Consider the following 13,801-nt stretch of genomic DNA (forward strand, 5'->3'; position numbering starts at 1 on the left):
TTGGATTTTAACCGGAAGTAGGGTTTCTGAAGACAACTTATCTATTAAATGTATCCAAAAGTAGTAAAAAACAAAAGTTTGTACAAAATATTATGATAGAAGCATGATAATAACACACTTTTACACACTAGCCTTCCATATTGGGCTGATTTAAGTATGACGTCCGCCATTTTGGATTTTACCGGAAGTGAGATGTTTTTTTCAAATGCCTCCCTATCTGAAATAAAAGAGTTATAGTTGAGGAAGGTCTATGCCAAATTTCATGCTTGTAGCAGGATGTGCACAATTTTTCACAAAGCCGCCGTTTTAATAATTGTGTTGTCGTTTTTGTGTATACTTTTTTGGAAGGAGAGAGGCGAGAGATATCGAAGGAATATTAAAAGTCATAGCAAAAATCGACAAACGACGAAAAAGACAATCCTGAGTCTAAAAACATAGCATAAACAACTAAAGACAGCTGCACAACCTCATCTTAAATCGGGATTATTGCATGTGACCCGTAAGGGTAAGCAGATCTTTTTCTACATGCAGCGCCGGTCGTGTTGCTCAGGTAAGTACAAATATGATAACATGGCGTCTCTTTTTATTTTTTATTATTATCTCAAATTCAAAGAATAGATTGTGGTTTCAATATATGTGAACAAGATATTGCATAACGGTCAACATGCTCTTGGTGGCGGCCGTCAAATTTTCAAAGGGATGGCTTCAACTTTACTTCTAGCCTAACATGTTAAAGCTTCAGTGTAGCATCCCTTTATTAAAAAACACAAGTTCCGGAATATCGTATCAACTCGAAAATTTATGCTGAATAGTCGGACGCTGGTGCAATATTATGATAGTGGTCTATTTCTGCTGATAGAGTTTGTCGGAAAACGTTTCTAATTTTATACACTATTTTTCTTTCCCAATGTTTGATTATTATACAAAAAAATGTCGACGTATCGTGTCGTGTTGGTCATGTAGGTAAAGTACTTTTTAATATACATACCGAAGACTTTCAACAACGGAAAAACTGTTATTTTGATATATATCCTAGTAGTCAATACATTGTTGTCCCTTTTCTATTCCTTTTTAATTTTTAAAAATTTGACGAATATGCGCTTTTGTTCAAATATATTATTAAACAAGAATGTGTCCATAGTACACGGATGCCCCACTCGCACTATCATTTTCTATATTTGATAGACCATGAAATTGAGTTAAAGTAAAATTAGAAAAATCATATCATAGGGAACATGTATACCAATTATATAAGTTTCAAGTTGATTGGACTTCAACTTCATCCAAAACTACCTTGACCACAAACTTTAACCTGAAGTGGGCCGAACGGACGGACGAACGGACGGACGGACGCAAAGACCAGATAACATAATGCCCCTCTACTATCGTAGGTGGGGCATAAAAAACGACTTTCATTTTGTATTCATTTAAAAACACTATTCAATGACTTTCGATACCTTTATTAGTTTGTGGGTACTATGGAACCTTTGAAAATAAATCACCGAGCTAATCAAGAAGATACTCTCCTTATAGGTTTAAGTTTGCGAAATTACAAAGGAATTATGTTTGGGGAAAAGGTGGTATGAATATATTGGCCCAATAATAATAAAATTAAAAAAGAAAATTCAAATGAAACAATTAGATTCATTGATTAATACATTCACGGTGGGTATTGTTGTCCTGCGAGAGAACGTTCTGTGCTGGTGGGTCCTGATTCTGTGCTGGTGGGTTTGTTTACATTGCATCAGGACGGCAATAAAACGACTGTTTTGTTGCTTAATTTTTCTCTGATGCGTCATAAGTACCATGCAAAGTATATTACAACAATATTATATTGCAAAAGTCGTGCAAGTTCCTTAAACGGAATTGTCCTGACGGTGTGCTGGTGATAAGAAAAACGGTCCTGGTTCTGTGCTCCTATGTCCTGGTTCTGTGCCTTTATATTTTAGTTAAAAGTGGCATATATTCAAGATCATTGATACTGTTATTGACTAATTAACTGTTGTCTGCTTTCTTGAAATTGACATTGTTGTGAATCTGTTTACTGTTATTATAAGAGAAAAAAAAGCCCTATTTTTAAATATTTTTTTTAAATTAACTGTAATCTTATTTATTGGCCTGTTAATGGAACCCTTCTTGTCCGCTTTTAAGATAAGAAAATATGTTTACGGTTTTCGGGATTACGATCATTTTGCAAAAATCACCAAAATACGTTGTAATTTATACAATACTTATATAAAGTAGATGATGTTTGTTGTCAATGGACAAATTTCCATAACAAACCAAAGGAAGTATGTGTTAACAACCATACGTCATCGTACGACCTTCAACAATAGCTCATAAAATAAAAATGTAAAAGGTTTTGCATAAAAATGGAGAGCAAAAATATAGAACAAAGGACTTTTTGAGCGTTTGAATCATATGTCTTTAGCAGCTTAAAATACATTTGTTTGTGAACAATTTAGTGCTGACTATAAGAATGACAATAGTTTTGCGGGTTTGTTTGGTTTTTTGTTGGGGGGGGGGGGGGGATTGGGGATAAGTTAGAGCGAGGTTACAGTGAAAGTTTTAAGCTTGGAATAGTTTCTTGTAAGATTTAAAAGTTGTATTTTAAAAGAAAAATGTATCTTATAGCTATTAAGAATCACTTGCTGTATCTGTAAGATTTTTTCAAAATAATTTTTTTGTCTGAACGGTTATCAGGTATTTTTTTTTTCGAAAGTTCGATAGAACACTAAAAAAAAATTCACTATTTTATGAAAGGGCAGACTAGAATATGTCAGAGAATGAAGACGAGATAACCTTTGTACAGAGATTTTTGTTATGTTTAGCATGGGATCAACACAAGGGTACATTATCCTTAAAGATCTATTTAAAAGTATTTGAAACTACCGTTTGCTTTGTTAATTGTGACTTCAATTTCAAATATTTAGAATATCTCGTAGCTTCATACTACCAATTGAGTATAAAACAAGTATATAAGTTTAAAAAAGAAATTCTTAGATTAAACGCCTACATTTAACTTTAAAAGGTCATAACAGTTTAAAACAATACAAATCTACACACAGAAAAAACTGGCTTACTTTCAACTGGTTATCAACCCCAATCGCTATAAGATTATATATAAGCTCACCTGTGTCGAGGGGTCGTGTGAGGTTCATGTATTGTCTTGGCGTCCGCAATTACAAAAAGATATTTTCTGAAATTACTTGACCAAATGTTACCAAATGATTTTTCAAGAGTGAATCTAGGAAAAACAATATTCATCAACAAACATGACCACTGTCTGTTAAAATGTATTCGAGTTTTTAGTTAAAACCGATTTCATTGAGTATGTAGGCAAAGGTTATATCTTTGGTTAGCTTGCTTGTTAACTAAACCGTGAAGTCATTGTTAGGTAAGGTATACTATCCTCCTTTCGAAGTAGCCTGGTCCTACATACAGAAAGATGTGTCATTTGTCGAACTAGTCTACTCGTAAAGTTTACATAACCTAACAATGACTTTTCTGTTCAGCAATCAAGATAACCAAAGATATTCCCTTTGTCTATACACTAATTGAAATCGGCTTTAATATTGCAAAAGTTCAAGCAATTAGGGCAAAACCTACCGAGTAAAAAAATCAAAAGGCCAATGTCTATCTACCTTGCACCTTTCAGAAAATTCAGATCAGATAACGAAACTGGGTCCAGCAACATTTATAAGCAATTTAAGATTTTGACCCTCACAGTTTCCATTCACCACAAATATTCTCGTTACAAAGAATCATTTTAAATACAAAAATACCAGTTGCAGCCTTTTGTTTATCTATTAATATATGTATACGGATAAATCTATGAAAGGCAGCAGGGTCACCAGGGTGAGGAGTCCATGTCATCTAAAATAAATGCTAAGCATAGATCTAGAAAGCGACAGATAATCATGACATTAAAAAACTCTCTTCTTTTCGACTTTTTTCGAACAAATTGACACATAAAATGAATTATATAGTATTGTGGAATTTTTAACTTGTATTCAATTCATTGGTTACACCTATTACTAGGATGACAATCCTGTCAAGTATGAGCTGGGAAAAATATTTCAGAAAAGAAGATGGAAATGTGAAAGTTTCTGTGCGTCAGGTGCAACAGCATACGAACAGCTAACATGCCTCGTCAGGGTGGAAGCTAAAAAGTCCACGAAAATTTGATTTAAAGCCTTTATTCGTTCCAACAAAGTTATTGAGATTTTGTTGAGGATTTAACCATCTACGACAAGAATAATTTTTTTTTAGAATTTACAGCTTTTCTATAAATATATGCAAAGCAAACCATTGATCAAATTGCTTGCTATGATTGTTTGAATGTTTGTAAACGACAGGTAAGTAGTCTGTTTACTGTATACTAGAATTTGTTTGGACAATAAACATTAACTTCAATTCCTGTCAGTTTGTATTTGTCCAATCAAATCCCGGTATGTATTGAAACTCCGCCTACCTATTGTTTGAAAACATCCAAGCAATCATACATGTAGCAAGCAAGTCAATCAAAGTTTTTTTTGTATGCTTTTATAGAAGAGCTGTTCTATATAATGCAAAGAAGTCTTTCGCCACAAAAATACTAAACTTCCGTACCATTTCCTTCCATTCATGATCATTAAATTGAACTGTAAAATATTTCTTGGTACCTTTTAATTCCTTTATAAGTCTTATGTAAACATAATTATGACAATAACTGTTGTTAGCACAAGCTTCACTGCACACTTTTAAAGTTCTGCTTCATCAAACATTAAACTGTGAACTTAAGTTTTGAGACTTTTTTAATCGACACGATTGGAATTTTTGTATATGAGAACATGGTTTATCCAGTAGTTGAAAATGCGACTTTGAACTAGCTTTCAGTACCTGCGAGCATTCGTTGTTCAATAATGTGTGTCTTTGTGTTATTATTTTATGTGATAAATTGTTGTGTTGGTACACCACTGTAACAATGAAGGACGAAATGAGGAGGGTTGGGTTGGTTGGGTGGAAGTGGAGAGTGGTATGCGAAGCGCTAACAAACATGTCTATGCGGCATGGGCTTTGATCATTGTTGAAGCATCAATGTAAGGGGCATTTAATATTTTAATAAAACTATTTTTATTTTAGATACTATATATTGTTATCTGATATTGGACGAAAGATGTTGCACTTTTATGTAATTATGTAATACAAATTACGATCATTTGAAAACACACATTAAACAGCCAAATGGATGCACAAGAGCTAAAATAGGAGTCATAGATCCTATTGACAACAATTATCTGCCCAATTTTATTGATTTTGTAACATTTGTTTCAAATATAACCAACTTCTTATCCAAAATCACCAGCACCGTATCAGGACCCACCAGCACAATGACAGGACCCACCAGCAGCACAGTATCAGGACATGAATAAATTGAGAAAATGCTAAATTTTAATAAATTGCAATGTTTTTTCACAAAATAGTTTTGTCGTGTTGATTGCGGTATAGAAAGTGTACTATATGAGCATTTTTGTTTTATTTTTTCAGTTTTAGATTTTCTGAAAATTAGCATTTTTGTGTTACGCTTACTGAAACAGTTTAGAGGGTCAACTTTTTAATGGTTTACATATGAACCCATAAGAAACAAAATTGAAAAATCTCAACTGTTTTTTTCCATTTTTTATGAGAAAACGTCAAAAATCATTTTCGTCTTTGTTTACATTTTTTCATTGATCACCAGCACCCGTCAGGACCGAATCACCAGCACAGAACGTTCTCTCGCAGGACAACCATACCCACCGTGACATTTGCTCAAAATCAATGTAAGGAGACCGGATTAAATACTAATGGTTTTTATGTTTATATTTTAACGATTTACTATCTGTATTACATATGTTTGTATTTGTGTTTGCTTAACCCATATTGGTGTATTTTTCAAATATAATTATCATTATAATTAATGGTTGCTTAACGTCAAAACGATTTTAATGAAAGAATTTTACAGAACATCGATAAACGTCCTTTGTATTGAACAGAATAAAAAGAAATGTTAACAAAGAATTTACACGATCATCGGGATACAACCATTGTATCAAAGATAGAGGAATTGAATAAGACGAAGAACTTAACAGAAAATTGTTGTATTTCATTTGTGTAACGAAGAATTTACCTGAACATCACCATAATTCAAACAAGAAAATTGAAGTCAAAAGAGTTATCTTGCACGGATTAGAGTTTTCAAGGCGAAATTCACTTACACTGCTACTTTTGTATAGGTACTTTTTCTGTACAAAAAATCTGTGGTACTGGAAAATTACTTTTAAAATATAGTACTTTTTTAGTACTTTAAATGTATTGTAATATTTAGGTACCTGTTTTTTACAGTACTTGATTTGTACTTAAAATTTAAGTACATATCAAGCACTTCAAAATAAAGGTACAAAATGAGTACCTAATATTTGAGGTACACATTTAGGGTGTCTTCAACCTATGCCAACATTTGATAAAAATATATTCAACCTATGCCTACACACAAAATACAATAGGTGTTGTTATAACAATTATTAATTAATAAAAGGTAAAATACAGTCAGTATATTTAAGCATTAAATATTACTCTTTAACAATTCACAAACAAAAATGAAGTACATATGTATTTGCAAAATTGTGTTGTGGTAAAAAATGGAATTATAAACAAATTCTAAATAGATAAAAATTGTAAAATAGAACCCTTGATACTAGCAAATTGAGTTGAAATAAATATTAAATTATTATAAAAATGAAATAAGACTAATTTTCTAAAATTAATCACATAACAATACTTAAGAAAAAAGTGACAAAAAATGTTTCAATTGTACAATTTGTTTTTTATATTTTTTTTCATTATTTTGTTGTATTAAATACGAAACATACTTTAACAAGCAACAGAATATACAAATATAAGATACTTCAACAGAAACTTAAAAAAAAATAAAATGATTTTTTGGTTCATTTATAGGCAGCAACTTTCCAGTTGGACATTGCACTTTTGTTTTACGGATACTGGTTTAGAAAATTCAAGTACTCTGTGTTTGTTTTTATTCATTATATATTGAGTTGTGAGCTTCTGTCCATGTTTGGTACAAATCCAGGATAGTGTAAGAAAGTTATTAAAATTTAAAAACTTTGACAATAGAGTGAATGTATTGTATCCTGGCAGAAAAAACTAAGTCCTTTTATAAGTAAAATACTGAAGAAAAAAAATGATCTTTTCTTTTACAAAATTTACTTCTGGATACTATCTAATGATCATGAACAAGCTTCTGTCCAAGTTTGGTACAAATCCAGGATAGTTGAAGAAAGTTATTCAAATTTTTAAAACTTTAACCACAGGGCGAATGTAATGTTTCCTGGCAGAAAAACTTAGTCCTTTTATAAGCAAAATACGGAAAAAATGGATTACAAAATTTACTTCTGGATACTATCTTATGATCATAAACAAGCTTCTATCTAAGTTTGGTAGAAATCCAGAACAGTTTAAGAAACTAAGTTATTATTAAAATTTCAAAACTTTAACACAGAGTGAATATTTGTGGACGCCGCCACCGCCGACGCCGACAGAATATAGGATCACTATGTCTTGTTTTTTTACTAAAGGATAAAAACATGACACCAGTATATATCTTAAATTATGACTTTTGAGTCAATCATATTAGTGAAATTTGTCTTATTCTCTGAATGTGTTGGAATTAATAGTGAACATTTAAAACCTGTCAGGTCTTATGAAATTCATGAGTTTCAATAGTGGTGTATGCCATTGTATTTGAAGGAATCTATTTTACATAAAATTGAATATTTTTATCATATATTTCTATATTATTCATGAAAATGACACTCATAGATATTCAATATGACTAGACGATTGTTCCTTAAATAAAAATTCGAAAATCCCTTTTCCCCCATTATTTCATTATACAAAATTTAAACTTATTCCTTTATGAAATAGAGATCCTCAACACACACAATTACCTACATTTTCACTAGTAGTTGTAAAAGAAATTGTATATTGAGTAAACATCAACGCTAGGTTTAAACTGGTTGTAGATTGATTAGCCCCTAATTAATTTATGTTTTCATAACACTTAATCTGTAACAAATTATTCAACCTATGCCAACATTTTTTCACACAATTTTATACCTAAATTTCAAAATGTTGGCATAGGTTGAATGAACCCACATTTAGTACTACACAATTAAAGTACAAATTGAGTACTTAAAATTTGAAGTACAAATCAAGTACTGTAAAAAACAGGTACCTAAATATTACAATAAATTTATAGTACTAAAAAAGTACTATATTTTAAAAGTAATTTTCCAGTACTACAGATTTTTTTTACAGAAAAAGTACCTATGCAAAATTAGCAGTGTATGTACAAAATGTACAAACCTTGGCAAGAATAGAAGTACTAGGTTCTTCAAGTACAAGCCATCCTTTGGCCTGAATACATTTCCACATGCCTTCACTCTCCTTTCGTGTTATGAGTTCAGTCTTATTCTGTTCTTTCTTGATTTGGTCGTTTTCTAGAATTTGCAGTACGTCTTGGTCGTCACAGAATGTAATAAATTGACCCATGCAACATTTCGATAAATGCTTAGGGTCAATACCCCAAAACTTCAGCTCATCTTTGAACTCCCCGGGACAGAATCCTGATGGCACATGAAGGGTTCTACCTTGATAGTAACAAAGTATTGATCCAAAAAGTCCTGCATTTCGCTCGAAATAGACAACATCATCCTCTGTTGATTTTTTATCTAAAAATATTTTTGACGCCTCACAATCAGAAAGAGTAATTTTATGTACAATGTCTTGTGAAATCTTAAACTTTTGACCATTTACGTCGATTTCTATTCGCTTTTCTTCCATAATTTAAATAGTCTTTGAAATATAGTATATAAATAAATTAGTGTTTAATCCTCCACAATATGCTGACAGTAGGCACAAATTAGCTGGAGATAAACCTTTATACTTGACAGTAACATCAATAGTTAATTCTCTCTTTTAATTTTGCTACACCTGGATATAATGATGCGGTACATTACAAACGACGTGGTTGAACGCCATGTGATTCCGATTCAGATACCAATAATTAATAAGTTGAAATAGAAATAGATTTTTCTTAGGATAATTGCATGTACCTGTGAGCGGAAACAGAAGCATATTTTATTGATCATCTATTAAAGTTGTCTTTTTTTCAAAATTTATACTTAAGTCGTTATAAGCTTTTATTTATGAATTTTATCAGTATTTTACTTAACTCGAGAATATTTAACGAGTATTTCTTTAACTTAAGGCAACAACAACATTAACAACGAATAATATCACCCGACTAACATGCTAAACAATATTCTTTTCTTAACTATTTCGTTTGTCATTTCAAATGAATGTCAAGGAAAGACAGAGAAAAATAGATAGATTTGACCCATAAAATTGCCTTTTTAACTTTAAAACGTTAAGTAAAACATTAATGAATCATTCTTGAATATGAGGGTCTATATAACAGGGCTATAACACTCTCTTAAAAGAGGGACGAAAGATACCAGAGGGACAGCCAAACTCAAAAATCGAAAATAAACTGACAACGCCATGGCTAAAAATGAAAAAAAGACAAACAGACAAACAATAGTACACATGGCACAACATGGAAAACTAAAGAATAAGCAACACGAACCCCACCAAAAACTAGGGGTGATCTCAGGTGCTCCGGAAGGTTAAGCAGATCCTGCTCCACACGTGGCACCCGTCGTGTTGCTCATGCTTAAGCTTACAATAACATAATGCTAAAATAAAATTTCAAAACATTCAATTTGAAGAGCAGTGAGAACCTAAAATACAGAAAGGACGGATCAAAGGCAATGTTTGCAAATGTATTGGGAACGTATTGTTAAAAGGCACTTTTTTGAATTTCTTTGTGACCCGTCACGCTGAACATATTTATTAACTGTTACCCTACTTCTTTGCAAGCTTGTATTCGTATTTCAGTTTTAGTTAGTGAATATACACTTTGAAGAGCTTTGGTTATCTGCTTATATTCGAAATTCTCGTAACCAAGGGCCCAGGAATTGTATTATAAAAGACAAAATGAGATGTAGTAACCATGATTATGACTATGTGTTTTGACTCTTGTTGCACATGTAAATATGTGTCTGAGTGTTTCCAAATAAAGTTTATTGTATTGTATTGATAATATTGTCAATGAGACAACGTTTCACCAGAGTCAAAATGCATGCAGATGTAAGCAACTGTATTGTACCGAACGATATATATATATTTAACAATGAGCAAAACTGATATCGTATATTAGTAGTCAACATGAAAAGGCATTGACAAGGCACATTGTTAGATTTCAAACGAATCAAATTAACATCCTGGGCCGGTTTCACGAAGCTCTCTAATACATGTCTTATGATAGTCTTACGACATATCTTAGTCATAAGAGTGTTACACAAAGTGGCCCTAACTTAGAACATCTTTAAAGGTTGGTCATAAAGTTAGGACTACACGAGAAGTGTCTTATGATGGTCTTATGACAGTCATAAGTTTATTTATATAAATTACAATTATTTTCTATATTAAATTTGCATATTACCTAATTATTATTTAATTATCAAATCTCCTTTTTCTGCTCCTAACTAAATCATTATAGGTTGACGGTTTATCAACAATGATTTATCAATAAAGAATATTCGATGTAATTGTAGCAAGAATGCACGATTGCACGATTTTATCATTTAACCTTATAATAACCGATACAGTGACAAATTGAATCCAACTCACTTGTACAAATGTTTTTTTAAAACTTTATTCCTTTGTCTCAATTTTGTATTTGAAATTTCATATGTATATTGGTATATTATTAATTGATAAGAAAAATGTCCTTAGATACATCTTATGACAGATCTTATAGTGATAGCTTCGTGAAACCGGTCCCTGGTTAATAACAACAACTCAACTGTGGTAAGCAGTTTTTGTCAAACACACTATAACAAATGCTGGCTGTTATGTGTGATTCAAACGGATTCTATTTCAACACCTCATTATTTTATATTACAGTATACAGGGGCCGGTTTCGTGATTCTCTTATGACTTTCCTAGGACATGTCTCAGACCTTGCTTCGAAGGTGTCTTAGGATGATCTTAGCAAAGATATCCTAAACCTGTCGCAAGATCTTTAAATCTTCAAATATTAACCTGGATAAATGGAAAAATCCATGTTAATGTAGTATGTCTTTTCCATAAATTACTAAGCGTATTGCATGTATTGATAATTAGATAATTTGAAAAATTAATATGAAAATATTGTAATTCATATAAATAATCTATTAATAATATAACAATATACACATGCAATTTCAAATACAAAATTGAGAAAAAGGAATAAAATTATAAAAAAAAGTTGAATTCAATTTGTCACTGTATCGGTTATAATAAGGTTAAAGGATAAAATCGTGCATTCTTGATATCAATATATCGAATGTTCATTGATGAAAAATCATGATAATCCGTCAACCAATAAAGATCAAGTTATGAGCAGGAGAAGGAGAATAGATAATTAGATAATGATTAGATAATTGGCAAAATTAATACACAAAATCAGTGAAATTTATATAAATAAACTTATGACTATCCTAAGACCATCAGAAGACACATCTCGTGTAGTCCTAACTTTATGACAAACTTTAAGAGATGTCCTAATTTAGGACAACTTTGTGAAACCCATAAGATTTGTCGTAAGACCATCCTAAGACATGTTTTAGTCCTAAGACAGCTTTGAGAAACTGGCCCCAGGTTTTTTACAACGAGCATGCAGCCCGACAAATGTGATAAGTATGGAATATTTGTTTACTTTCTGGAAAGACATGTGTTTTGTAGATTTAGATGTTGTATCAATCTGTCTTGTCTTGTGGTCTAGTTGGTACGAATGCTTCTGTGATAGGCGATGGTGCCACAACGATTTATGTTCGTGCGTTTTTTTTCTAATTATAGTTGCATTAAAAAGAATCTAAAACTATCTCCGGTTCTTATAATTAAAAAGTAAAAATTTCAAAACTATAAAATTGATTTAATGGACAATTTTAGGACAATATTTATCATGTTTATCATCAGACTATTTCTTAGTGATTAAAGACATATAGGTAATCATTATTAAGAAACTAATTATGACATTAAATTTTATTTTGATACTAGCATACTTCATTAATTGAAAACAAATGATGTTGTACTTTCATCTATTTTTAATGTATTAATTATAATTGATAAAAGAAAGAACATCAAATTGATAACAGTGTTTCTCTCTTTGTTTTCAGAACGATATCATTCAATTTGTACAAAAATTTCGTCCGGGTATAATGTCACACAATAAAAAAAAATCAGACCAAACTTTGTTACGCAACTAATTAGTTCATACCCTTCTTAAAACATATTTCTATTTAGTCTTTACGTATCGTTTGTCTATGTTTAAAAGATAATTTTAAACACATTTGTTGTTGTTGAAAAAATCAAAAAAATCAAATGGTTCTTTATCAACTTCAAACCACATTTGCGCATTGTTGAAGGCCGTACGGTAACCTTTAGTTGTTAATTTCTGTGTCATTTGGTCTCTTGTGGAGAGTTGTTTCATTTGCAATCATACCACATCTTCTTTTGTTATATTGGTGGAAGACATAAAGGCAAAACGATGTTGAAAATAAACTTTGGGTATGAATATTTCCTGTGTATTTGGAATATTTTGACCAGCTATACATAGATATAGGAAGATGTGGTGTGAGTGCCAATGAGACAACTTTCCATCCAAATAACAATTGATAAAAGTAAACAACTATAGGTCAATGTACGGCCTGCAACACGGAGCCTTGGCTCACACCGAACAACAAGCTATAAAGGGCCCCAAAATTACTAGTGTGAAACCATTTAAACGGGAAAACCAACGATCTAATGTTTAGTTAAATATGGGATTCACTATGCCAATATTGATTAACTTTCTTTAAGAACATTAGGACTAATAACAGAGGAAACGTAAAACTTGTTTGACCATCTATACCTTATGATTGTTCCTTAGAGACAACATTGATAAACAAAAAAACGCTGTCAGACAATAATCTGTGTAAAGACCAATTTTATATAGTATTATTTCTATTCTGATCAACCCAATTATAACATTTACTCAGATTTTAATTTTCTATATTGTGTTTTGTGTACTGTTGTTGTCTTTTGGTTGCTTTTTGGTTTTTTGCAATGACATCATCATTTTGTTTCCGACTTATGAGTTTCAATACCTGTCTGGTATACGTCGCTTCTCTTTCATATCAAGATTGACCCATGGTCAACCATATTGTAATGTAAAATTGCATTATTGGTCTCTTTTTTTTTCTCGATCTATGACGTACTTTAACAAAATGCTAAAAAAAAGGCATACAATTGGCTGATCTGCTTTCTTAAACGTTCTTGTATGATATTTAAATACAAATGACGCATATTAATTGTGAAAAGGTTGATAATTTCATTGGTGAATTTACTATTAGCTTAACATGTCTTTGTCTGTCCTTTTTTTTAAATCTTTATCCCATTGCAAAAACGACATTTTTAAACAGCCGTACAAGTATTTGTCAAAAAAATTCTATGGTGTCTTATTGTGATTTTTTTTTCAGTAATACTTGCCGTACCTGATAAAGATAATCATAGAGTAAAACATCATTTACAAAATAATACATTTAGTATATTATTTATTATTGAATGAGGTGGTTGGTCTTGCGATCAAACTAAATGACTCTATAAAGTATCTAAA

At 31.4% G+C, this 13,801-nt stretch overlaps 1 protein-coding gene across 2 annotated transcripts in view; it reads right to left on the reverse strand.

The window, feature by feature from the left end:
• The window catches only part of LOC139501426 (potassium voltage-gated channel protein egl-36-like), a 34,421-nt gene that overhangs the window by 16,684 nt on the left and 3,936 nt on the right, over nucleotides 1-13,801 (reverse strand). The window contains exon 1 of one of the 2 annotated variants that reach the window (XM_071290503.1): nucleotides 8,407-8,931. The exons of the other annotated variant lie outside the window; for it this stretch is intronic. Coding sequence (XP_071146604.1) covers nucleotides 8,407-8,883 — 477 coding nt within the window. The 5' untranslated portion in view covers nucleotides 8,884-8,931. Of the gene's footprint in view, nucleotides 1-8,406; nucleotides 8,932-13,801 lie in introns of those variants that run through there. 2 annotated transcript variants of the gene reach the window in all.

This window comes from Mytilus edulis, chromosome 13, assembly GCF_963676685.1.
Source record: "Mytilus edulis chromosome 13, xbMytEdul2.2, whole genome shotgun sequence".
Lineage (NCBI taxonomy): Eukaryota > Metazoa > Mollusca > Bivalvia > Mytilida > Mytilidae > Mytilus > Mytilus edulis.